Source organism: Alexandromys fortis, unplaced genomic scaffold (genome assembly GCF_014885135.2).
Source record: "Alexandromys fortis isolate MF-2015 unplaced genomic scaffold, M_Fortis_MF-2015_v1.1 scaffold_8_9099976_23576923, whole genome shotgun sequence".
NCBI classification, from domain to species: Eukaryota; Metazoa; Chordata; class Mammalia; order Rodentia; family Cricetidae; genus Alexandromys; species Alexandromys fortis.
The window spans coordinates 7125417-7152295 of record NW_026067899.1 but is presented as its reverse complement, the minus strand read 5'-3'; the positions used below and the strand labels follow the sequence as shown (position 1 = coordinate 7152295).

Below are 26879 nucleotides of genomic sequence, written 5' to 3'. Positions count from 1 at the left end.
GAGAGAGAGAGAGAGAGAGAGAGAGAGAGAGAGAGAGAGAGAGGCAGCTCCGCTTACTGAGACAGCAAATGGCTTCATCTGGGGAACTGTAGTGACATCCAGTGGCTGTCAAGGGAAGTACAGAGCCGTGTCTATGGAAGTGTATTGCTACAGAGACCTTTTAATCTTAATGTCTGTAAAACTGCATTATCAGAACCATGTCATACTATATCCTGCCATTGAACAATTCAAAGACTGAAAACCAAGTGAGGACATTTACTTTTTCTCAATTATTTAGCCACTTAAAACTCTCAGCAGTCAAGTGGCTGATTGTTCCCAGGGAGGCTTCCAGCATATTCTCCTTCTTCCTTTGAAATTCAGACATTCCACAACTGTCTTCACCAAGAGAAAATCTACCAACACTTTCTAAGCAGGTAAACAGTACCAACACCACTTTCAGAAGTGTGTGTGTGTGTGTGTGTGTGTGTGTGTGTGTGTACACGTGCATGAGTACTTGGGTGCGTGCCTACCTGCCTGCCTTTCTGTCAGAGTCTGTCTGTCTGTGCCAGGGTGTTGTATAGCAATCTCTTACTCAAGTAACCACATCTGACTTTCAAAGTGGTGCCTGAATCAAAGTCAGAACCCCATGTTTGCACCTCAAACACTTTAGTAATGGAGACATCTCCCAACTCGAGAATTCTTTTAAAGCACAGCCACCAAATAATTCTGTTGTCATCACCATATTTTTCAGAACAAATGAAAGAAAGGTAAAGAATTATACAGTCATTCCAGAAGTGAATGACTGTCACGGTGAGTATAAAAAAGTCCTCGACAGTTCTTTAAATAAATCACTTGAAGTAATTTGGCTGTCAATAGTAAGTTATAAGAAATGATTTGGATGATAGCTCAGTAACATTTATCTGGTAAAAAAAAAAAAAAGAAGCAATGTGTGTGGCACATTGAACACCTGCCATCAGATATAAACATAAGACTTTTCAGGTGTGATTAAGTAAGAACTCCGAAATGATGGCACTGCTGTAGATGAAGAGGGAGGCCCTAAACATGGCTGGGACAATAACAGGGGACTTGATAGCAACAGAAGAGAGGTAGGCTCTTAGACCAGAGGCTGATCAGAGAGATGCATCTTTGATCCAAGGAATGTTGGTAGCTATGAGAAACTGAAAAGAAGAAGAAAAAAAAGGTGAAAATTCTATCTTAGAGCCTTCAAACGAATCGCCCAAGCCTTGACTTCAACCTAAGGCTTTGACTTCACACCTCCAGGAGTGTGGGACAATAAACAGCCCTGTTATAAGCAAACGAGTTCATGGTAACTTGTTACAGCAACCACGTGAAAGCAGCACACAGTTGAACGCATGAAACAGCGTGCCTGGACTCACCCCTTCCTTTCTCATCTACTTAAAGACAAAAGCAGGCTTTGCCACCTAAACACCTACAAGAAAGAGAAAGTAGAGAATAAAATTCCTGCCAAACCCTGTTCTCACTCTAGAGGGCAATAAATTGTTTGTATTTCATTAAAAAAAAAAAGACCCTAAAACTCTCTGCACAATCCACAACCCAGAGAAGTATCCCATTAAATATTTGAGAAAAGATACTACTTTTAAGTTTTGATTACGTTTTTAAGACTTCAAAAAAATCTAGAGTGTATACTCCCAACCAACACTCAAGCAACCAAACAAAATCTTTTTCTGCTAACTTCTTGAGAGATTTTCCTGCATTATGATGAGATTTGACATTGAAATTTAACTTCATGTTTTGGTTCCACAATTGATGTAGCTCCATCATGATTTAACTAGGGAGGGTGACAGATTCACAACATTTCTACCTTTGTTCCTATTCTGTGCTTTCTTTGGCCACCATCCATAGCACCAAATGAAAGAGAAGGACTACTTTACACCTAGTTATCTGGTTTTGTTTACAGGAAGAAAATTTTTGTCATCTGGTGGCTGTGTATCCAGAAGGGACACTATTAGACAGTAATCTCATATCCTTACCTACACCGGTATGAGCCAGGTGCTCAAAAAGGGTCCAGTTGTTGTCATCCACATAGTGGTTCTTCAGGATCAACAGCTGGCAAACATCTCGGGCGGTGATGTCGCTGGGCACTTCTAACGCCCGGCTGGTCTCATCCTCGCTGAAGACTTTAATCACCTGTGTTTGTAAGAAACAAGAGAAAGAGCTCAGGGAACCCTGCTTAGTGTCTCGGTTCCTTTTCCATGACAAAACCCCTGAGAAAAGAAACTGAAGGAATGATGGGTTGATTTTCGGTTCATAGTCACAAGAAATTTGCGCCATCTTCGTGGGTTGTCATGGTGACCGGAGCTTGAAGCTCCTGGCCACAGGGCATCTGCAGTCAGGAAGCAGAGAGAGATGGATGTTCACACCCAGCTCACTTCCTTTTGGGTACAGAATCTAGGGCCCAGCCCATGTAATGGGGCTACTCACATTTACATGAATCTTACCATGCCAATGATCACAACCTGAATAATTCTTCAAACATACCAAGCTTCTGTTTCCATGGTGATCCTTTCTATCTCAGATATTCAGCACGAGGTTGGCTTAACTAATAAAATGGTTACCATGGAAGCAAACTAATGTGTCAATCATGCCCCAGTTATCCACACTCTGCTTAATGTCAGAGAGCTGAGATCACCTGCTCTGCCACACCCCACATGACACTAGTCCACAGCCCACTGTTGGACTTTACAAGCTGAAGACTTTCTCTTCCCAGGCATCTGCTGATTTGCATATACCTCCCCACCCTTGAACTCAGTGTCAATTGCTTTGTCTTGTATAGCTATAGATTTGATATTTTTTTCTTCAGTACTTCCACAAGTAAATGATATTATAAAATATTGTCCTATGTCTGTGATTTCACTTAACAAACCATCCTCCAGGTTAAGACATGAGGCAAATAGAATTATTTTTTTTTCCTTTGGACAGAAAGTCTTACTATATAGCCTGGGTTGACCTCAAACTATTTAACTCAGTCTAGCCTGAAATTATCAGTGGTCCTTCTGCCTCAGACTTTCAAATGCTGAGATAATAGGCAAAAGTTACTACGCTCGACTCAGGATCTCCTCCTTCTAAAAGGTCCATTATGATCGCATATACACATAAACACTACAGCTTCTATATACACCTTTCCACTGTGGAGACACAGGTGGTTTCTATACTGTGGCATCATTAATAACTTTACAATGAGCATGAAGCTACAAATGCCTATAACAAATAGCAATTTCAGTTCCTTTGAGTGCCTACACTTGCGCACCGGGTCACGTGGTAGCTCTCTGTTGAATTTCCTTAGAAACATCTCTGCCATTTCTCATAATGCTGACTACTATGCCCTTCTTCCTGCATCCAAATAGAAGCTTTTCTCCTTTCTGCTCCATCATCTCCAGAGCAACGTCCTCTGGTCCCTGGGAGATGGCACCCTATAGTGTTTCTGATTTATACATCTCAGTGCTCAGGGCTTCTCACAGGCCTGTCAGCTGACCATTAGACTTCAGGGAAATGGTGCCGCTCATTTCTCACTCTCATTACTCTCTGATGTTGAGTTGTAGGAAAGAGATAGCAGCCTTACCAGATATAGGACGCTCAAATATGTAGGCGGTTCCTTGCTATATGCAGCCCTTCATTAAAATATTCCATTCAAACAAATGTCACTCTTGTAAGTCATCCAACTTGCCAACTGAGCATAAGCCCCCATAAAATTCCTTGTGCAGTTCATCTTCCTTCATGCATCCACACCTAGGCACCAAGCCACATTATTCAACATCTGTCTTTTCTCCATTGTCTAAACTAAGTTCCGCTTGATGACTAGTCTGTCATTTTTCTCACCGCCGGGTCTATTGAAAGCTATGAGCTTCTTATCAGTATTCTACATTTTTCTTTCCATATATAAATTTTGCAAACAATCCAAGAAATTTGGGTGCTCTATACTGAGACATAGTCATAAAACCCAGAATACAACAGACTATATCTATACAGACGTTGCCGTTTCAGGTACGGCAGTTTGGGCGAGGGCTCACTAGGTATTCACATGTCCCTTTAATATTCCTTTTCTCCCCTGCAGTCCATGTGGCCATGGAATTGAGTTTTAGTCAGCAGAACGCAAGCCTGTGGAACAGTGAGCCTCCAGATCTGTCCCATAAAATTCTACCACATGTCCTGATTGTCTTTCAGCACCCTCCCACAGAATAAAAACAACTGCACAGCCTTGAGGAGACTAAGGTCACGGGCAGAAGGAATTCGTGTCCCCAAATGACTTCAAGGACAATTCTCCGCTAGGAGTATCCTTGTGAGTAAGAAGCAAGTGTACGCTCTGCTAACTCTGTGACTTAGGAGTGAACAACTAGAGCATCCAATGTCCAGCTGAAATGACACAGAGTTAGAAGTTCCTACAAAGGAGTCACTCAGCATTCGCCAAGCTGTGCTCTGCACGAGACTCCCCAGTGGCAAGAACTATCTGTATGAAGTTAGTAATCAGAGAAGCATGCACATGGCAATGGAGCCATTGCACGGCTGTGCGCACAGACCAGAGTGAGAACGAGAAAATGCAGTCCAGAAAACAAGCCGATCATAGGAACACCAGCATTTACACATGGCCAGAAAGTCAAGCAAAGGCATTAGAGAAAAATGTCCCTGTTCAGTCTTTAAAGTAACCTTTATTGTATTACAATGAGGTAAATTCTCTCTTACAATGGAGAGGTGACCTAAGGTGAAAAATCCTTCAGTGTATTAATGGGAGGATATTTATTGAAAGTATTAAAAGGTTCATTCCTTTGACTCAGCAATTTCACTTCAGCAAAAATATCTTTAAAAAGTTGTTTTGCTAACTTTCGAAAGTGACTTTTAGGCCAACAAAACATTCTTCCTAATTTTAATGACCTGAGTTTTCAACAATAAAAGAAAATAAAAATACCTCCATAGAACAGACTGTTGTTTAGGCAATCTTGAAAACATTACCCAAAGACATTATATAAGAATTATTTCGAGTCAGGCATGGTGGCACATGGCTGTAATCGCAGTACTTGAGAAATAGAGACAGGATAATTCAGAATCCAAGCCCAGCCTTGGCTACAGAGTGAGTGTGAGACCAGTCTGAGAGGGTGGGGTTTAAAACATTGACAGCATCCAACAAGCTTCCTTAGCCTTGGCTCCCAGCCTCCTCTCCCTCTTTTTATAACTGTCATTCCTTTTTTAAGCACCCCCGCTTCCCCATCGCCATGATCAGCTATCTTTTCAATTGTGGCTACTCCTCCTCCATCTCAGACACACTCTACTGAAGTTCTGGGGCTGGATTTGGTGGAACCCCAAAACTGGGAAAGCCAGGGATCTGGAAATGAGAGAGGCCAGTGTGTAAGAGCCAGCAGAACTCATACAGATATCTGTTTAACAATCATAGTATGGGATCTCTTTCCTTCAGTGCTGTAGGTGTTGAGATGTAGACCAGAGCCGCTACTGGTCAGAAACACAGTGGTAGATGCAACTCAGAGAAGAAGTCACATGGCAATATGCTGAATGTTTGTGCCCAACACAATTCATATGCTGAAACCCTAATCCCAGAGTGGTAGGATGACCTCTGCTCTGGCCTTTGGGGGGGGGGGTGATCAGAGTAGGGCTGTGGATCTCTTGGTAGCAATCAAGGTTTTACGGAATGGGTCACTCTGTGATCCTAGGGGATAAAAAAAACATGACATACTCCTTTAAGCTGTTTTTCCTGTAACATGTGACGCTCCACCTGGAACCCACTTCTGTGCTCTACATCGTCCCCCATGTTTATTTTGGGAAATGCCTACTCATATTTCACCTGAAAGCAAATGAACTCTCCAGAAGGCTGTCTTGAATGTTCAGGGCTTCTGATGTATCCTTCCCACCTGTGCTAGCAAGCCCCCACCCCCAGGGCAGTTTCTCTTTATTCACTATTTACATTTGTACCCCAGTGAGCTACCCTAGGTCATCCTGGTTTAATCAAGCCCTGCCAAGCAGATACAGTCAGCATCAACTGTAAAGCCTACCTGCATTCTACACACAGTCACCATTCAATAAACCTTCTTGGCATTCAGTTTGAAACTATTTTCCACCACAGTAAATATAATTACTCAAAAATATCTTTGCTGAGGAACGTTCTTGGTACACACAATTTTTTAGTGGGAAGAAAACAATTCCAAGTTGGAACTGATTCAATATGGCAGACCGGAGTTGCAAAGCCAACGAGGCGGCCATGGAGTATCAGGATTGTAGCTGAACTTCCTTTCCCACCATCATCTATCTCTCAGAAGTTCCCTGTCTGGTGACTTGTGTGGAGTTTCACGGTGCTGTGTTATCATCGTGGTAGGCTGTTGCTTATAGGGCATGCCTCCTACATCTGGGTCTGGACTAGACCAGGGCTGACTTTCTACAGGACACACCCACTGTGCCCACGCTGCTGTGCTTACAGTGTATTTGACCAGACTCTGAAAGAAGCTCCTGCCAACAGTCACGTGAGCATAGCCGGATTCAGTGGAGCAACGGTGTGTCCCTGAGCCAAGAACCCAGGCAGGGTGCCTGGAGAAGGATGGGTGAGCTGCAAAGACCCCTGCAGCTTCCCGACTGCCCTGTGTATTTTCTTACAGCAAACTCTCATCACCTGGTGCTAGAGAGGCCTGTTTCTTATTTTCCATTTCCACCTTTCATTTCACGGAAGCTACGGAAATGCAAAAGCTGGAGACACTCAGAAGGTATGCACGACGGTAACCGAGGGCAAGAAAAGCACATGGCAGAAAAGAAGGCCGGGAAGCAGACAGTTTACCCACCCACCCAGGACGCCATTGCTTTCCTCCACTGTCACAAATGATCAGGATTGTCAAGAATTGAGACATGTGACCTGAGAGCCTCATTATTTTATTATGCCTATCAGTTACATCTGTCACTAGCACGGAAGTACCACTAAATTAAATTTCAGAAGCAAAGTCAAAAGAAACTTTTTGTGAACTTGGGCCGGAAGGCAACTGAAATTCATGGAATAAGTGTTATTGATTTCATAAAACAATATGTATTGAAAAGAAACAATACTTTGGTTTGAATTCCATTTCCAAAGCCGGATTTTGAAGAAAAAAAAAAACTGCTGATGTTTTTCAAATCATTACTTCTGTGTATATGTATTTATGTGTATATATATGTGTGTTGAATGTTTATGCACATGTGTATGCGGGTGGTATGTTTAAACATGTTTGTGCATGTTTGAGTGGTATATGTATAGTGTGTATGTGTAAGGTATGTGGTGTGTGAGTGTGTATTTGTGTATGTGTGTGTACCTGTGGGGCATATGTTGTTGTGTGTATGAATGTGTATGCTTGTGGAGTGTGTGTGTGTGTGTGTGTGTGTGTGTGTGTGTGTGTGTGTCAGAGTTGGGTGCGGTTTTACCTAAGTTGTCATTTTCCTGCAGCATAATCCTAGGGTCTCTAGAACCTATGCAGTACAAGAGCATTTGTCCTCCTTCTAGTGCAGAAAGGCAATCGAAACCTCTGTTCAGTGTCCATTTATCGCCTTTAAACATGTGAAGACAGAAAAGATAACCTAAGCCTCAGCTCTCAAGCAGAGTTTGGTCTCTTGCATAAAGCATTACTACACTAAAACCTTCCTATCCAAGAAAAAGAAATCGACTCCTCACAGAAGCCGTAGGCCTGCTGTGTGTAAAACTCAAGCTTGGACTGTTAAGGATCGTGGGAAAACAAACAGCACACTGTTCTTCAGGTCCCGTAGAACATAATATTAGTATCCTGTTTCCTCTACAGCCTAAAAGCTAAAAGGGGCTGAAGTTTATATAATCGTGCTGTTTAATAAAAGGATATTATTCATTTCTAGTTAAGTGCCCCAAATTCCCAGCTTGATTTATAATGTGAAGAAAATAGGATGAGAAGACTAATACCACAGGAAATTGCACACCAAAAGAAAGAAATCCTGCTTGGATCCAGAGAATAGCAACCGACTGGCTTTAGCAATGGTGGGACATGCGATATGTGATTTCTTGTTGTTTTTTAACAGATTGGGAAATGTATTTAAATTATACGAGCATTTTTTATAGCAAGGTCAGAGAAGCCTTGAATCTTCACATTCTTCTAAATAAGGAATGCTGTGGCCCTAGATAAGAGGAGACAGTGTAGGAGTTTTGAATTAAACAAGCCTGTGTGTTTGCTTAAGGGAATGGAAATAATGAAGTCATCCAAATCTGCTTTTCAAACATTGAATCTCTAAAACGGCTCTGCTCCAAAAGCCCCTGATATTCAGGAAGCGCTGTTACTTTCTATGTCTCTACTGTACTCTTTCCCTAGGTGTGAAATACTGAGAGCAAAGGAGGACATGGTTTGGAGGAAACACATAATAAAGTCTTACATTTGAGAGAAATATTTAATAAGCATTATACCTGAGCACAAACTGAATTTTTAATTAGTTAGTGCACTTCAAAACAGGTAAATGTCACTAACATTGACCTTCAGGAACTGACAGACAGGGCCCTGTGCAGCCCCCACCCCGCCCACCTGACTCCAACGACCCTTCCCCCCTCCTTTGCTTTCAAGAGCAGAGCACTTTCTAGAACACAGAACCTTTGCAATAGCGCAGATACCACTGGCACTACACAAACCATCTCTCCCTACAACCTACTTTTCTTCTCTAAAATCCAGACACGCCATTATTTCTATGAGAAATCCGGACACGCCATTATTTCAATGACCTTTTCAGTTTAGGGACAGAGTGTCTGCCCCATGTCTGGTGTACCTATGCCATCAGCATCAAAAGCCCTTGCTACTCAGAATGCCACATGACATCAAAGTTATAGCTGCCTCCTCTGATGGCCCTAGCAGCTAGTGGAGCACAGAGCTTATAGTGGACAATTGAAACAGTTATCCCAGCTATTCCTTGGTGAATGAAGCCATTGTCAGTGGCCCCGTGTGAGGCATGAGGGATTCCACAGGAGCAGTATTGAGCCCTCAGGTTTGAAACCACACACAGAGACCAAAGACAAAATATTAGCAAGTTTTCATGGCATTTCTCAGCTGAACAAAGGCCAAGCAAGGGATGACAGTAGTGTATTGTCACATTTGGGGTTGTGTGAAAAGTTAAAACACATAGAGAAAAATGGGGTTGGAGAAGATATAATGAGAAAAGGTACTGAGAAGGAAAAAAGCAAATATAATAATAGTAATAATAATTTTGCAGAAAACAGTCCAAAGTGCAGACACCGGGGCTGCCTTCACATGACTAATGGAGCTTCACCCTTGCCGACACACCACGGAGGGGAGGGTGACCTCACCTAGATCTGCTGGGCACCTACCTGTTTCCCTTGGTGCCACTATAATGGAGGATCATGTCTACAACACCCAAATTACAAGGCGCCTCTCAAAACTAGCAGTGAATGTAGAAATAATTTGTAAAAATACAAGTGTTGTATAGTATTGTGCAGTAGTGGCAAGAGAATAGACTGTTGAGTAGTCTCATGGTGGTGGAAAGGGTTGATCTGATAAAGCAGATCTACCACGGACCTTCTCTTATCACATTTGGAAGATCTAGTTTGAGTAGGCAGGTCTCTCGAGGCTCTACTGACACAGGGTGTTTAAGTTCACTGCTAACCTTTTATGCTCAAGCCCACTTTAGGATGGAGGGTCAATGAGTTTCCTGTGAAGGAACACCGGCTTAGCAGCCATTTGCTTGTTCTTTTGCTTCATTTGGACAGTTACAGGGTGTGCCTAGTCAACGACAACCGACTCAAGACTCAAGGACCTGCAGAACCAGGGATCTAGTTTTTCAAACAGACCCAGATGCACTGGGGAAGACTTGGAATGTACCGAATTAGTTCACCTTCCTGCATCAGGCAAAAACGGCCCTATGTTGCCTCAGTAGTGGGCATGTCTTAACGTTGACCTAGAAAGAGATTTCAGATTGCCACACATGAGACCTGGCTCACACCTAGTCTTTCACCCTAAGCTACTCCCACATACATACGCACAAATCACACACACACACACACACACACACACACACACACACACACACACTACATTTCTGTGCATTTGAATCTAAAGTGTGCTATAGAGAGTTAAGTTACAAATCCCACACTAAGTACCCAACGACTTCATTCATGACAATGTCTCTGAATAGTCAGTGCTTTAAAGTGATGTGGGATTTCCCTCTGTATGCTGTAAATACCATTGGTTAATAAAGAACTGTCTTGGGCCTGCTCAGGGAATAGAGGTAGATGAGGAAAACTAAACTAAATGCTGGGAGAAAGAAGGAGTTAGAAGCCACGTAGCCCTGCCAGAGACAGATGCCGGAGCTTTAGCCAGTAAGCCACAACCATGTGGCAAAACACAGATTAATAGAAATGGGTTAAATTAATATATAAGAATTATATAATATATAATAAGAAGCTAGAGCTAATAAACTAAGCAGTGATTTAATTAGTACAGTTTCTGTGTGATTATTTCGGGGCTGAGCACCCAGAAAAACCAAGCAGCCTCCCTCAACATTAAAACACATGAAATTCATTAGGACTAACTTTTCTCTGCAAGGCACAAACCTCAAGTGTTAACACTTACTCATACTTAAGGGAGGAACACACTGCTCAAGCTTATGCTGGGCACAGTATTATCCAACTATCTCCTTTTAATTTTTTTTAAATATTTATTTATTTATTATGTATACAATTTCTACATGTATGCCTGCAGGCCAGAAGCAGGCACCAGACCTCATTACAGATGGTTGTGAGCCACCATGTGGTTGCTGGGAATTGAACTCAGGACCTCTGGAAGAGCAGGCAATGCTCTTAACCACTGAGCCACCTCTCCAGCCCTCTCCTTTTAATTTTTAAGGAACCGTTTATTCCCAGAATAACCACTAAGTGTCTAGGTGAAAAGTTCAAAGTCAGTTCCCACTAAGAGGAAAATGGACAAACGGAGAAGAGTAGAGAGGAAAGAAATCACAGGGAGAAAGGGACTGCAAGGGGAAAGAAAACACGACACGTTCAACCATATCACACTTACTGAGACGTGTGGTGTCGATCCTTGCACTGTGAGGAACTGTTGGCTTTCGGTGATTTTTACAACATTGTTTACAATGTAATGTCTCAGAAACTCACATGAAGCTTACCACAAAAGGTCTATAGTATTTTAACTGGAGATATATGAAATAATATGTTCATGTAATATATAGTGCCAAGCAGTCAATGATATATGCTACGTACAGTCTTTCTGTGATATTTACGTGTTACTCTATAGACTTAAAATAGCACCCCCCCCAAAAAAAATTACTTTTCAGATCCTAACATCCCCATGCTGTGACAATTCTAGGGACAATCAAATTATATCCATGCTGTAATTCTGGCTTTTGTTAAACATTTAAACTCATGTAAAAGGTATAGAAAGAAAGAAAGAAAGAAAGAAAGAAAGAAAGAAAGAAAGAAAGGAGGGAGGGAGGGAGGGAGGGAGGGAGGGAGGGAGGGAGGGAGGGAAGGAAGGAAGGAAGGAAGGAAGGAAGGAAGGAAGGAAGGAAGGAAGGAAGGAAGGAAGTTTCATTTTTTTCCCTTTGGTCAGAAATCTTTGGTCAGAAAGTATGCAAATCTAGAAACAGCCAGTAGAGGGAGTCTTTATTCTGAGTTGGTACAAACACAGACACCCTGCTGCCCCCAAATAGATTTCTGTCTGGAGTGATGGCTCAGCTTGCTGCCAAGTCAGCTACCTAAATAAAATACTGACCCAGAGGGCAGAAGAAGAGGACTGGCTCCCACAGCTATTCTCTGACCCCGGGAAGGATACCCATGCCCCACCCCAAACACACACAGTAAATAAATAGACATAAAACTAAATAAATGAATAATAAAAGAAATATATATATCTTGAAAATTACAACCAGGGAAAGAGGGCGGAAGAGGGAGGGAGGGGAAATTGTCTTCTGAGTTCTTATGATGTAAAACAGAGCGATGAGTCGATAATCACTTTCTGACAATGGGATTATTGCCAACACGATTTTTCCATTGCTCTTTTGGAACTGTCTGAAGACTGAGCATTCTTAATGCCCTGCAGGGTGGAAATCTTTCTGTTTTCTGGGGGCGGGGAGGTAGTATCTGAAATTACCAAAAGTCCTACTTATTTCCTTGCCAACACGAGATTATTATTTTTAAATTCTGGCTCATGGGGCTGGGGCACAGCCAAGAGAGCCAACCCTTCAGACTGCCCCAAGCAGGAGTCTGAGACTATGAGACTGTCCATCACCCCAGCTATTTTTAATCAGCCTTCTGTGCCAGGCATGGACCAGGCATTGTGGTTTACAAAATAACGTGAGGCTCCGTGCCTGTTCCCATGGAGTTACAGCCCAGGTGTCTGCTGTGTTGGGGATACTGCAATTTGATCTGGGTCAAACTGGAAAGGATCAACCGATCATCTTCTACTTCGTAGACTCCTCATCTCATACCTTAAAATGTACAAAGAGCTAACAGCGCTCAAGGTTATGTATTGTGTATTAGCAGTAGTGTTGTAATGCTTAAAGCAAAGTGAGTCTACAGTGATTAAGTCTCGAGAAACCCTTCCATCCCTAAGTGCATTCTCGGGTACTCTGACAAGCTAGTTTAGTCACTGGCTTGTAAGACTGAGGACACAGCAAGGAGCAGTCATCAGAGGGCAAAAAGTAGAATGGCAAAAGAGGTGAGAATTGTCCCATGTGAAGAGAACAGGTAAGAGGAGCTGTTGAGTGGAATGGAGCCATGCAGTGTGTGGCCAGGCTGTTGTGTGAAGCAAGGCCATGCACTGTGTGCACCTAGGGTGTTGTGCAGAGCAGAGGTGTACAATGTGTATGCCCAGGCTGTTTTGCAGAGCCAGGCCATGCAGTATGCATTTCTCAGCTATTACATGAAGCTTGCTTTGCAGCATGTGTGTCCAGGTTGTTCTGTGACAGTTTTCTGTCTTGGAAAGAGAGGCCAAGCTTATAACCCGGCCCCCTGTCATTTATTAGTGGGAGCTTTGGGGATGACCTTCCTCCAAACCAACCTTGTTCAAGCAGAACAGGTTTGGCCACCGACCTTGTTAGGGTCTTACAAAGGCTAAAGAAAATGACTTGGCGCTAAATGGATCACAGTTGCTTTGGTTTCCCCTGGTCTATGGGGAAGGCAGGGAGTCTTCTAACTCACCAAAAGCACCAAGTTGTAGATGGATGGATAAAGATGATGAATAGACCCTGGCCTGTGGTTTTTCACCCTAAGGGATAAAACTCTAAGAATAATAAAGAGAAACAACATTGAGAAATCCCAACATTGTTTTGACATTGAGAAATCTCAGTATCTTGTTTTCACAAAAAACATGTTGACACAAATAATGGTAACTGCCATTTGATAGCGCTTGTTTCAAGTGCTTGAGTGGAAAATGTATCAAATTTCTTTTCTTTTCTTTCTTTTTTTCTTTCTTTCTTTCTTTCTTTCTTTCTTTCTTCCTTTCTTCCTTTCTTTCTTCTTTTCTTTCCCTTTCATTTCAGAGCATTTGTGCATCCACAATGTGCTATCCTAAAGTAAGAATCCTCTGGATACACGTGAATCTTTCATGCTTCATCTGCACTTCACAATTCTAGTCAGTGCCTTTGGTGCACATTAGTTTTGCTTTAAATTTAGGAGTATTTCACATTTGGGATTTTCAAATTAAGTGTGTTCTGCCTGTATAGAATAACACTGTACCTCTGCTGCCCATGTCGTGATCAAAGGTTACACAGGCCCACTGTCACACAGTTAGGCTACAAACATTGCCAACTTTTTGGCCGTCATACAACTCTGACTTGCACAAGCACACAGTCCGTAAGTTCCTGACTAACAACCCCTGACAAGAAGAAAAATCCAACTGCAGATCTTGTGGTGTTTCAAGTTATGCGGCCAGAAAAGTTAGATGAGAGGGAGATACATATGAAGTCTGTGTACCAGCAATTAATTTTTTTTAAGTTCTGCAGCAGCTCATAAATACAGTTACAGAAAGTCAGCAGTGGGAACAGAATTGGCAAAGTATGTCATTCTTCTGGCCCGGCATGATACCAAGGACAATACGCTTTTATTGAATTCATTTGCTACAACAAAAAGTTCTAGGTAACCTCTGTAGAAGGAAGTTTAAATTCCTGATAGCATCAAAGTTTTTAGGTATAACTGATACTGCTTATGAAGCTAACAAAACATGGTATTTTGAAACCAAGCACAGCACAGTGATGCATATCTGCCCTCTCAGCTTTCAGGATGCTGTAGGAGAGAACTTGTGGTTGAAGCTATTCCAGGCTACATAGGGGAACTGTCTCTCAGCAACTACAATGACAGCAGATCAAAACCAATCTAAACAAACAAACATAAAACACAGCTCCTGCCTTTGCTTGGGTCAGGGAAATGATGCACATTTGTGGGCCTTCTACTATGTGTTAGTTCTTCTAAATATTTGTCTTTGTCATGGGCACCATGTGTCCATGTAAACCCAGCACTGTGAGCAACACAGAGAAACTGGCTCTCATGTAAGAAAGGATAGACCTAAGGTCGCTCCACGGGTTAAGAGAGAGTGCTGAGTTCAGGTGCCAGGCTTTCTGCCTCTAAAACACACAATGTCCACGAAGGCATGTTTACTGAAACCTTATTTCTCAAGGAAAAGGACACTCTGTGTAAACATAACCCAAACAGTGCTCCGGTTGCCACCCTCCTGAGTTAAGGACAAAGTCAAGTTACCCTGATAGAAACGACATGAGCAGAAAGAAAATCAAGGGCGAGCAGAAATAAGATTTAAAAAGTTGGAATAATTTTGACTGTACCCGCCAAGCAAGACTCCATCTAAACCAAAACACCACCTGTAGACATCCATGGCCCTGGTCACTCAGAGAATCAGCCGTCTCCCCAATTAGCCTGCCTGCCACCCATGCACAAGCACAGAACCAATTTCCTCCAAAACACACCACCAAACTTGGTACATGCTATCATAACAAATATTTGCTGAACGCCAGGGACAGAGGAGGCACTTGTGGTAGGGATGGCTAGCTGGGCTTCAAGGCCACCCTTCATTTGTTCCTCTCCAAAGAATCCTGATGGACGCCTTCATTGTTGGGAAAAAGGAGATCTATTCTAAAACCCTTGTCCTATCCCTATGCCTTGGGGGGGGGGGGGATGTTGTCCATGTTTTCTTCTAGAAGTTTCATTGTTTGGGGTTTCATATCATGATCCGTTTGAAGCTTATTTTTGTGCTGGACATACAGATGTGGGTCTAATTTCATCCTTCTACATGTTGATACTCAGTTTTCCCAGCACCATTGTCAGATATAAGTTACACATATTCATGTATGGATCTTCTTTTTTTCCATTTATTTTCATATCTGTTTTGTGCCAATGTAATGCTGGCTCTGTAACACAACTTAAAATATGAAATGGTCATCTCTCCAGCATTATTCTTTTTGTCCAGAGTTGCTTTGGAGTCTTTTTGGCTACGTATGAACTTTAGGATGGTTTTGCATTTCTGTAAAGAATGGTATAGGTATTTTGATAGTATTGCATTGAAATCTGCACATTGCCTGTGGTGGTGCACAGCCACAACTGATAATCTACAACACAACTCCTGGATCCAAGGCGCAGAATCATCAGAAAAGAGAGATCAGAAAGATTGTAAGAGCCAAAGAACCAGGACTTCTGCTGTGATACAATAATTTCTATATAAAACAGGAAGCTGCACCCAAAAATATCTCAACAATGTACTCTCCTAAACAAGACCACAATAGCATCATCAGTTAACAAGACAACGTAGATGGGGGTAAATCTCATGGATCCCCATTCCTAGATGAAGAGCTACAGGAAATTAGTGACTTCTGGAAGAAAGAGGGAGGATTCCTAAATGATTATCCAATACCAAGTGATATCAGCCCTATACATAAAAGTATCACTAATTGGCTCCTTAGGTTCTATATACATATTTATTTATGTGTGTATATGTGTGTACATCTCTCTCTCTTTCTCTGCACTTGTGCACATGTGTGTTTGTGCATAAAACAATAATAAAGAAAAACATACTATGAATTTGAGAAGGAACAGGGGTGATATATAAAGGACTAGAGGAGAGGAGGGAGGAAAATGATGTAAACACAGTAGACCTGTTTGAAATTATCAGTGCTGATGCTGGTGAGGAGAGTAGCACATTGAGCTCCAAGCCTGCTTTCCCAGAGTGCTTTGTGTGAGGTTACCCAACAAGGTCTAGGCGCAGCCAGTAAGCCTAAACTCTGGTTTGTTCTTGAGTGTCACGTTAACATGAGTTAGCACTGGCCCGTTAGCCTGTCTGCCTGTCTGCCTTGTGCATCCATCCTCCGTGCCAAAGCTGTGAACTGGACGCCTGGGGATTCACATTTATCACTCCATAAAAGGGAACGGGACCCACATCAGGGAGCATATACTAAGCAAGAGAGAATTTGGTTGCCTGAGGACATCGCGGCACTGCTGGATGAGCTGTGGACTGATCTTTACAGCAAAGTGTAAGAAAACAAATCACTTCCCTGTTCGAGCCATGTCTCTGTACCTTCCTGGTTACATAAAGTTAAATTTTGCACATTAGTACCAAAGTGTTAAATTAGAACTGCAAAATAAAATATTTAATTTGAATTGATAAAAAATAAATCTTCAAAACAAATACTGAAATAAACAAACAAATAAATAAATAATAACAAAGCACACAGAGACTAAAAAGCCAAATCTCAAAAGTTTAGGGGCCTTGGATAAATACACATGAAGGCTACAAAGATTTTAGTATGATAATAGACAACAGTAAAATAATGTCGCAGGACATGGTTGCTGAGTAACAAAGGCATGCCCTTTCATTCAGAATTAAGACACCAAAGAGAAAAGCAGAGGCACTTTTAGAGGACTTGGAATAAGTCTAGAGTTTGGGTAGAGTCTTAGACAACAGCATTTGGGAAAGAAGGCAGGAGGCACCGGGGTCTGGAGAGGCAACCCTGGGGTCTGGAGAGGCAACCCTGGGAGCTGGAGCACTGAGCCCTTGGGGTTAACGTCGTCTCATGTGGACGGAGCCCTTGAAGGCTCCTGGGAAACTGGGCAGCTCCGTGGTCAGCCAGACCTGGAGCACGTGCTCCCTGAGCAGGTTTGAATCTGCTCAAAACTTTCTGGAAAAAACAGTAATATGATGATTTGGAATTACAGCAGTGACCCACGGTTTGAGAAATATGGTTAGAACATAATAAGACACTATCTTGTATCAAAACAGAAAACCCACTTACAGATGGCCTTGGGTCTTAAGAAAAAGTATATTGTAAAAATTGGGTTTTCCCCACTTGTTTCATTTCTGAAACTACTTTAAGACGCTGTGTGCTTATTAAGAATGCTTCCTGCAAAGGTAAGATGCATCGTGGATGCAAGATCATTTGCAAGCATAATCAGAAAAGCAGTATTAATCGAGCAGAGGGCATCAAATACTACAAGCTGCAGAATTAAAATATGGAATGGGCTCTTCTGATCTTGCAGACATTTTATGCTTTATTTATTTTCTACAGTAAAATACTCAACTATTAATTCTGTGACCTTAAAATGTTATCTTTCTTGGTTTAATTAATATGCCAATCTAAAGTCTTAGTACAAGTATAATATCCTAAACCTCTCTCTCTCATCCTCCCCACCCCCTGCCTGTGTGTGCACATATGTGTGTATCTCTGTCTGTCGCTCTGTCTCTTCTCTCCCATACACACACACACACACACACACACACAGAGAGAGAGAGAGAGAGAGAGAGAGAGAGAGAGAGAGAGAGAGAGGCAGAAAGAAAGGGGGAGGAGGGGCATAACAACCACTTTCTACATAAAATATGATCTGCACTAGAACATATGGGAGTTGCTGGAGGCGTAGATGACTGTAAGGATTTGCCTTCCCTCAATCCAGAATTGAGGACGATGGTAACGTTACACACCATATGGCAATTTCACTTACAGGTTGGTTTCAGGACATAACACACATCTCGGAAAAACACCATGGAAGTTACAAAGCCTCGATTCTATTTCTAGCTTTGTCATTGACCTTCTGGGTGGCCTTGTATAAGGTATTAAACATCCAAGAGACTCAGTCTTCTCATTTTGAAAAAAGAGACAAAAAAAGTAGGAGAAAATGAAGGAGGAGGAGTTGGGAAAAGGGGGAAGCCACCACCTAGTAGTCAATCTTTAAAAAAAAAAATGCTGAGGTGAGAGTCAGTCAGAGGTCTGATGAAACATTTTCATCATTAAAATTCGGATTTTCTGAAATCCATGAGCTCAAATCCTTATAGAATTAGAGGAAGTCGAAATTTTCTCTTCCTTCTACTAGTCAGAATTTACCAGACCTCTCTCAGAGATAAACAAGCCCTGTACTGAATAAAGGATTATGTTTCAAATTCAGCCTCTAATCACTCCAAGAGAATCCCAGGGCCACAGCAGAAGGACACATTGGCTGATAAGGACCCTCTCCTCAAGGGCTTTTCAGAAATGTTCCTGGCTTTTGAAATGATAGGGATTCCAGCTGCTCAATTGTCTGGCAAGGACCACTCATCCAGGGTGCGCAGCTCTAAGAAAAATGTGTGCACAGAGCCTTCTGGGAAAGAGGAGAAATTTCACTCCCTGACAATATTCTAGCTTGCTTGTGCTTATTTGTCAGATCTGCTGGGGAGGAAGGTAGTGCTGAGGACCAAATGGTGACTTAATGAACCACATGCTAAGTGCAAAATCACTTTAGATTTAATGGCATACGAAAAATGACAGGCATGGAAGATTTTCATATCTTCAGAGAAGAAAAAGAAAACTTAGAAACTGTGTGACCATAGCAGGTGGGTGTCTTTTAGTCTGAAAAAGAAGAATTTTCTAAAATTTAAAAGGCAAAAACCTCTGAGGTTATCAAACCAATCGGGTAGACAAATAGATCTTTGGGGGGTCGGGGGGGGGGCTAAATGGCCTAAATATGTTGAGAAAATTAAGGACGTGCCACCTTGTGTCAGTACACATTCACAGAGCCGGCCTTTGGGAATTTTGATGCACACAGTTATTACGATGACAATCTGATAAGAAATTCTCAGTAAGAAAGCAGAAGAACGTGCTGCTGTCCAGAGCCACCGCGTTTTCTCTTCAGCCTACTACGCTGTTGCTGCTTTCCAGCAAAGCTTTGTTCTTACCAATTCTGCCTTTGCTAGTGCTCAGGTGAAATGGCGGCACCCTTTCCCATGGTTTCATCCAGTGTGACAAAAACAAAACAGACAACTGCAAATGTTAACTAGAACCAAGGCAACACGTTAGGGTCACAGAGCAATAGCCCCAAATCCTGCTGCAGATGCCATTTATCTACAGAATGTGACCTGATGTGATGGACCAACACAGCTCCGCTAGAAAGGGACTCCAGACAACAGGCAACCAATCCAATTAATGGCCAAAGAATATGCACACGGTGGAGTTATGGTGAGCCTATCTGGTAATATTAACTGGGCAGAAAAACTCTAACAGAGCATGGATTGGATGCAGATTCATATTACTTTTCCTACATGCATAACCCTCAAAAAAAAAAAAAAACAACTCACACTGCAATGAAATCTAAGCCAAAACGGAGAGTCAAGCTTAAAGGAAAAGGTTTTAATTAAATTTGCTTAAGATGAAAGAAAACCATCAAGTAAAATTACACATATTGGCAAAATTGCAATGCAGCTCTGCCATTGACGAGAATAATGGACTTAGTAACTAGGAGTTGAACAGCTAAAAAAAAAATAAGCTGAAAGCTAAAAATTAAAAGCAATAAAAAATTATTTTCTTAAAAAGATTTTTTAGTTTGTTTTGTTTTGCTTTTCAATCTATCCTGTTTCACGTAAGTCAAAACACGACCTTTGGCTTAATGGAATGCACTAATAGTTAACAGTTAACTTTTAAAAACGATGAGTGGAGAAAGGAAAGTTAGACTTTCTTATGCCACTACAACCATTCAGGGAAGTCACCATGGCTTCACTCTCTACACCGCGACGGTGACCCTGTCAGTTGTTTGGAGGATCTTGGTGTGCTGGCAAGAGAAGCCTGCTGTGACTCCATCACATGGGACAGATACAGTCTTGCAATATGAAATGTCCCAAGTAAGACACAAAAGGGATCTTTTTAAAAAACACTACTATTTTCACACATGGGTTTCACTGTATTAATAATTAATAGAAAGCCCTTTCCTAGGAGAATTTATTGGAAACTTTCGTGAGCAAACAGAAACCCCCACAGAAATGGGTAGACACATGAAGATAATGCGTGAAATGCTACACCGCCCTCCCCACAATGAAGAGGTGGGTGCATTACGAATCTCAGGCAAACAAAGAAGCTGTCCCTTCACAAGCACAGACCCCCAACAGCGAGCAGATTTCCTGTTGAACTAAGGGCAGAGATGCCTGAAGTTACAGAAGGGAAGAATGAAAGGGGGAACGCTCACTGTATGTAATCTCTAAATCACAACAGACCGTAACTGAGACCAGCGGCTTTTGTATAGAGGTATTTTTACCACAGGGATGTCCTGGCAGCGTTTCCCCGCACCGGGGCTAATTCCAATAATATGTCTTTTTAAGTACCCGTAGTCTCAATGCATTCTAGTCTTCTCTCACGGTTATGTAAGGCTCCAAGTTGGCAGTAAATACACAGGAACAGAAAAATCAAGGCAGGCAGAAAAAATGACAAGGGCGGAGAAAGCCAAACAAGCCACCTACCCTCTTCTGTAGAACTAGTGGCGTTATTGCAGGCAGAGTGACTCTTCTTGCACTCAGGCTCATGCTTGCCCTTCGAGTATGGTCCTCTCTGAGAGCTCATAGACAAAATGAAAGGAGTCCTTGATGGTAACTCCTCGGGAATCTCAAGGCTCAGGGAGAGGAGCTCTAGGGGAGTAGTAAATGTCACCCTGCCCCTGTGAGCCCAGTCTACCCAAAGCCAATTAAGGATGGCAGCGGACAGGACAGGGCAGTAGCCAATCACAGCTCCCAGAACCCCGCCTTTGTCCTTGGAGACTCATTCGGATACTTTTGTTTATGATATTTAAAGAGCCCCAGATTAACAGGCATCTAGTTCCGTTCACATTTTTTTTTCCAAAACAGTGCAACTCAATGCCATCTTTGTTGACTAAACAGCTGTTTCGCCAAAGCATTTCAACATGAGGCGATACGAAAACTCTTTACATTGTTTACATACGTTACATTACGTTAGAAACGTTGAGGTATATAACTACGTAAGTGAAGCAAACTTACTTACGCTACTCACAAAACTAATAAATGCTCCAACTGCAGCATCAGCTCAGAAAGAAACTCTGGCTGAAAACTAGCAAAGTATTTTAATTTATGCCCTAAGTTTTAAGGCTAGTTTTAATATAAGTGATACAGATCATAGCCCAAACAACAGAAATGCTTCAACTGTGAAACTTCTGGCCATTCTCAAGGTCATATCCTGTTGAATATTACCTACCAGACACAAGTCTAGCAATCAGTAGAAATAATGTGGAATAGAAAAAGGAGAATTCATGATATCTGGTCCGATCTTCACACATGTTTAGGGTAAGCAGAGATTTGCACAATCTAGCGCACTTCAGCACCTTAAAGAAAAAAAAAACTTAAAAACAGCTGCTCCTAAAAGCTATCTTAAACCTTGGAAAACTTTTCACTTTTCTTAGAATACCTATAATTTTTATTCTAATAAAAATTAGAATAAAATCAGGGGTTAGAGGAAGGTCACAAGTGAAACGAGACAAAACAAAAAGAATAATGCTTAACAAGGAAGTTTCCAATTAAGAAGGAAAGAAACACTCAAAAATGTCCCAAAAAGTTGCAGGTAAAAACTGATCAGCTTTCCCAGCTGGGAAGTCAATCTGGACTGTCACGTCGGCAAAGTCTGCTGAACCCTGAGTGCTTGTCGGCAGTGCCCACAGACTGAGTGAGCACTGCCCTCAGCCATGAAGGCACATCGTCTTCTCTAGGGAATGACAGGCTGTCGCATCACAGGGCAGGCGGGGGCAACAGGACTACCCAGGCACACACTTCCCATTTCACTGCGCAAACTGCTTCTTCCCGAGGAGCACCTCGCTGTCCCGCAGAGTCTGATTTCTGCACAAACTGAGCTCCTCTTTCTCAAGAGAGAGCGGCACTGCCCATCCAGACTCCCCACTCTGAATCCCAAAGCCCAGTGTCCCCTCAGCTTAGTGTCTGGGAGCAGGGACAGTAGGTGTGCTTAAGGTAGGTAATCTCAGACAGGTCTTGGTTGGGGACATCAGGCTGATCCTTGTTCAGTTAGGTTGATCCTGAGAAAAGTTGTCAGCATATATTCATTACGTGAAGCAATGATTCCACAATAATATTTACATTCTGCTAAACCTACATCGACATTTTCACCTTATTACTCTCTCTGTCTCCCACTCTGCCAGACTGGAACCTTCTTCCATTTAAATATCCCCTCTAATTTTATGACATGTATTTATTGTGCATATCTGTGATCACACATATGCCACCACACATGTGTAGAGGCCAGAGCACAGCTTGTAGAGGTCAGTTGTCCTCTGCAACTGATTGGGCGGGTCCAGAAATAATCAAACTCCAAATAACAGGCCTGGCAGGAGGCACCCTTACCTACTGACTGAGCCATCTAGCTGACTCGCTTCAGACCTTCATGATGTCCACATGTGGAGTGTGAGGGTGTGTGTGTGTGTGTGTGTGTGTGTGTGTGTGTGTGTGTGTGTGCAGGTGATCTTAAAGAAAATGACTGCAGAGATGGGGCTACCATCTGTGAAATAAAAGATAAATAAAATTCTGGTATCATCCTGAGCCAATATTGACAAAATCTTCAATACCTACATAATTTCAAGAATATAATTCATTATATTTTACTTTACTGTATCCCCAATTTCAACATAAATATTATAAAGTATTATCTTAGTCTTAAATATCTTCTTGGTGTTTCACCAAAACCAAAATCATTTATTTCACTTTATTAATTAAGAAAATAACCCACTGTGTGCCCATATTATTAGACATTAGGTATATTACTAAATAAAATACATCACTAACTCAGTAAAATACAGACATCAGCTTTTAAATTAAAGCATCACACTCTGTAGCTGGCAAGACTAATGGCTATTAAATGTCCAATACTGCACCACGGGTGAAGAAAATGCACATTAGGATAAAGCAGACTCCAAGAAAGAAGCCAAACTTTTTTTCAGAAATTATTAATAAAAAAGAGCACAGAGCTTGAGAACTAATGGGGATCTATGAGAATGTGCCAAGTTTATTCTCAGGCTGGACGTCTGGGTGACTTAAAACTAGCATTGCTTTGCATTACTCCATTGAGCGTGCAAATCCATAAAAGGGACTCCATCGTATCAAGACAGAATCCAGATCTTGAGTTTACCAACCAACGTCTACCATATCAACCCTCTACAGGTTTTAAATCATTTGACAGATAGTTCATTGTTCAAGTGTAATTATTATGATCTACAAAATGTACTGTATTATTCAAAGGGGTGGGTATAAGGAGAAAAAAATGTTGTTTTTTTTTTACCAAGTCTTACATGAACCTCTTAGCCAACCAAGTTTTCCCTACCCCTTCATCTATCCTTACACACGGTGCTACTGAGCTACCCACCAGAGGGAAGTTATTGAATCTCCAGGTACATCATCTCTCTCAAAGACCCACATCAAAGATCACTCTGCCAGGGGGTCATCTTTCCTTCTAAGTCATAGCAGTTATTGTTTTGTGCATTTTTATATCCATTGCTTGTGTTTTGGTCTGAGCTTAGTATTGCATTGGTTTAATAACTTATAAATTCTTTCACAGTTTGTAGGCAATTCTGCCTAAGAAAGCTACACTCCTTATCAGTGGGACTCAGGCACTAACTTTCCCTGCTCTTCCCAGAATACCTAGCAGAGCACGCTCTGTGTAGAGAAGACATTACTTATCTTCCTGCACAGTCGATGGGGAAAGACTAGTCTCTCAGGCCACAAAAATAAGCCTCCCTTATTTTAACGTGTGCCTAATTCTGCATAAAAATATTCATTTACAGGGCATTGGATATTTCTTTTTTGTTGTTTTGTTTGTTTTTTTAAGACAGTGTCTCACTTCGTAGCTTTGACTGGCCTGGAACTCACTTATGTTGATGTTGATCAGGCTGGCCTCTAACTCACAAAGATCCATTTGCCTCTACCACCAGAGTGCTGAGAGTAAAGGCGTGGACCATCCCGCCCGGCCACATATCTTTGTTTCATGACATTCTTGGCACGGCTACTGGCATGAACGCTAAATCTGCACAGTGTTCTGCACGCACGAGTTTCAGAAGCAGTTTATTACAGCAGCCAGCGTGCACAGCCTCTACCTCTATGTGAAAAAAAAAAAAAAAAAACAGAACTTCTGTCTCTGTCACCATCCATCCTTCTAAGGCCCGCTGCTTCTCAGGCCTACCACATGCTGTCGCCTCACACCAATGAGCTCGGTGCTACCCACAGGGCTTTCCCCTCTTCACTCCAACAGCTGTTTCCTTTCTTGGAGAACGCCTAGAATATCTCATCAGATTAACTACTCACGGCAAATGTCTTCTTAAAGGAAATCGAGTGGCTTATCCATAAGCCCTAGTGATGATGGGAATCACGGTGTGCACTTCATTCAATTATTTGAAAATGTCCCCGCCTGTTCTACCAAAAGTTGTTCCTAGATCCATTATCTCAGCCTGTCAAGGGGGTTTTGTTTCAAGGTGGATTAAGTGGCCGCACACACACACACAAACTTAAACAATGTATTAAGTTTTGTAATTGAATGTAAAATAAAGAAAACATAAGATTAGAGAATTCACCCAAATGATGAAGAATTTAAGAATAAAGGTAAATCCTAGTTGGAAAATCTACACAATTATTCAAAGAAAGTCTGGAAAATAATGCAGCAAGACAGATAGGAATATCCATGCTATACCACTAAAGAGTATGACTACCATCTGCAGAATAAACATCTACACTATGGTATAGATTTTATCTTAATGTGGAGGATCAATATTTTATTTAGGAATGCTGTTTAGGAAGATTAAGGATATAAAGTACAGAGAATTACCAGATGAGGGAAAAGGCAAACTTTTGTTTTTCTCAAGATAGGGTTTCTCTGTAGCTTTGGAGGCCGTCCTAGTACTAGCTCTTATAGACCAGACTGGCCTCAAACTCACAGAGATCTGCCTGCCTCTGCCTTTCGAGTGCCACCACCACCCAGCTGACATGAATATCTTGATTAAACACCTTCATTTGTAATTTCTTTTAAGGATATTATTAAGAAAAGTAAGCTGAGTGTGTGAAACAAGTACTTACCTTTCTTTCCATCCCCTCAGAACGTCAAGTGATATGAAGAGAACAGATGAAGAAGGGGCAGGGAGGAGAGGGAATAATATCCTTGCTGAGAAAGAAGGCATCTCATCCTTTTATTCTGAGATGGGTTAAAAGTGATGCTTTATGGAGAAAGGAAACTAAAACAATTTCTAAAACTAAAATATTCCTGGAGTTGCATTTATTAAAAATAAATAAAAACAGAATTAGAGCCATCACTTTTACATGAGAAGTGACAGGATATGTCCAGAAACTCATGAGAGACTGAAAAGCACTTGAGAAAGAGGAGGGATGAGAGCTGAAAGGAGGTAGTCCTCAACCCTCTTGTGACCCCAGGGTAAAGATCCTGGAACCACACACCAAAAACAATCCCAGGGCCTGAAGTGAGGACTTAACAGAAATGCAGTACAGGCAACACAAAGCCTCCCACAAAGATCCTCTTCCAAGATTTCCAAAAAAGTGTCAGCACACTGGAAAAACAGTAGCAAGAAATATGGAATTTGCACAAGCAGAAAATGAAGATCCAATTTCAGTATATTAAATTCCCCAAGAAAATTGCAATTGCAGGCAAAGAGGTGACAGAGATAAAAGTCAGCCAAAGTGAGAAGAAAAATTACCTACTTGTTTATTTTAAAAAGTACTTTCAGATTTAAGAACTGGACTGACAGGATGGCTCAGTGAGTAAATACGATTGCCTCCAAGATCGGCACTGAGATTGACCCCAGAACCCAGAAAGTAGAGAGAAAGGATAAACTACAAGCTGCCCACTGACTTTCACATGCACACCATGGCACATGTCCCAACTCCAAAACTGAAAGATTTAAAAGGCAAATCTTCACAGAAGCAAACAAGAACAAGAGTAAAGGATAATCAGAAAGGTTGAACATAAGAAAAAAATTGATAATATAATCTTAGTATAAAGTTTGAGTACTTGGTCAGGGAGACTCCCAAGGGCCCCTAAAACAAGATGGTTCCAACTTGGATAGCAGAAATGGTGCACTTTTTAACAACATTCAGAACTCCAAATTAAAATCTCAGAAAAACTGTACTGAATACTCAGAGACTATTTGCAATTATACAAAACAATAATCTTGGAACTTAACCATCATTTTACTTTCACAGGATCCCATAGAAAGGACATCGCTCCCATGACAGCTGGAAGTAATTCTAAAAGACAATGTCCCCTCTCCCAACAAAGTTTGTCCTCAAGGTTAGGGACATCAATTAGGGGTTGATTATAATTGGTATAGGGTTGGGGGTTGGGAGGGAAATTATGTAGGCTCAGGGATCTCTTTGAAAAAAAGAAAGAAAATTAGATGGGATAATAGATTAGTGTGAGCTTACTCACACTAATAATAATAGTGAGTAATAGAGATTGTGAGGTATTATTTATAGGCAATTTACATTGGTTTAGATTCTTTTATATTGATACAAACTTAAATTATATTGAATATGTTCCTATTTTGGTCTATAATATTTGTATACTTAGGCAAATTTATTTTGTCATATTGTATCCATGCATGCTTCTACCTCTGTTTA

The 26879-nt window shown here is 41.6% G+C and overlaps 1 protein-coding gene across 2 annotated transcripts in view; it reads right to left on the bottom strand.

Moving 5' to 3' along the window:
- The window catches only part of Grb14 (growth factor receptor bound protein 14), a 98536-nt gene that overhangs the window by 34426 nt on the left and 37231 nt on the right, over positions 1–26879 (bottom strand). The window contains exons 1-2 of one of the 2 annotated variants that reach the window (XM_050122023.1): positions 20712–20908; positions 1992–2148 (exon numbers count right to left, since the gene is read on the bottom strand). In XM_050122023.1, the coding sequence (XP_049977980.1) occupies positions 1992–2148; positions 20712–20774 (220 nt within the window). In that variant the 5' untranslated portion in view covers positions 20775–20908. Of the gene's footprint in view, positions 1–1991; positions 2149–20711; positions 20909–26879 lie in introns of those variants that run through there. The other variant, XM_050122016.1, reaches the window with a different exon arrangement.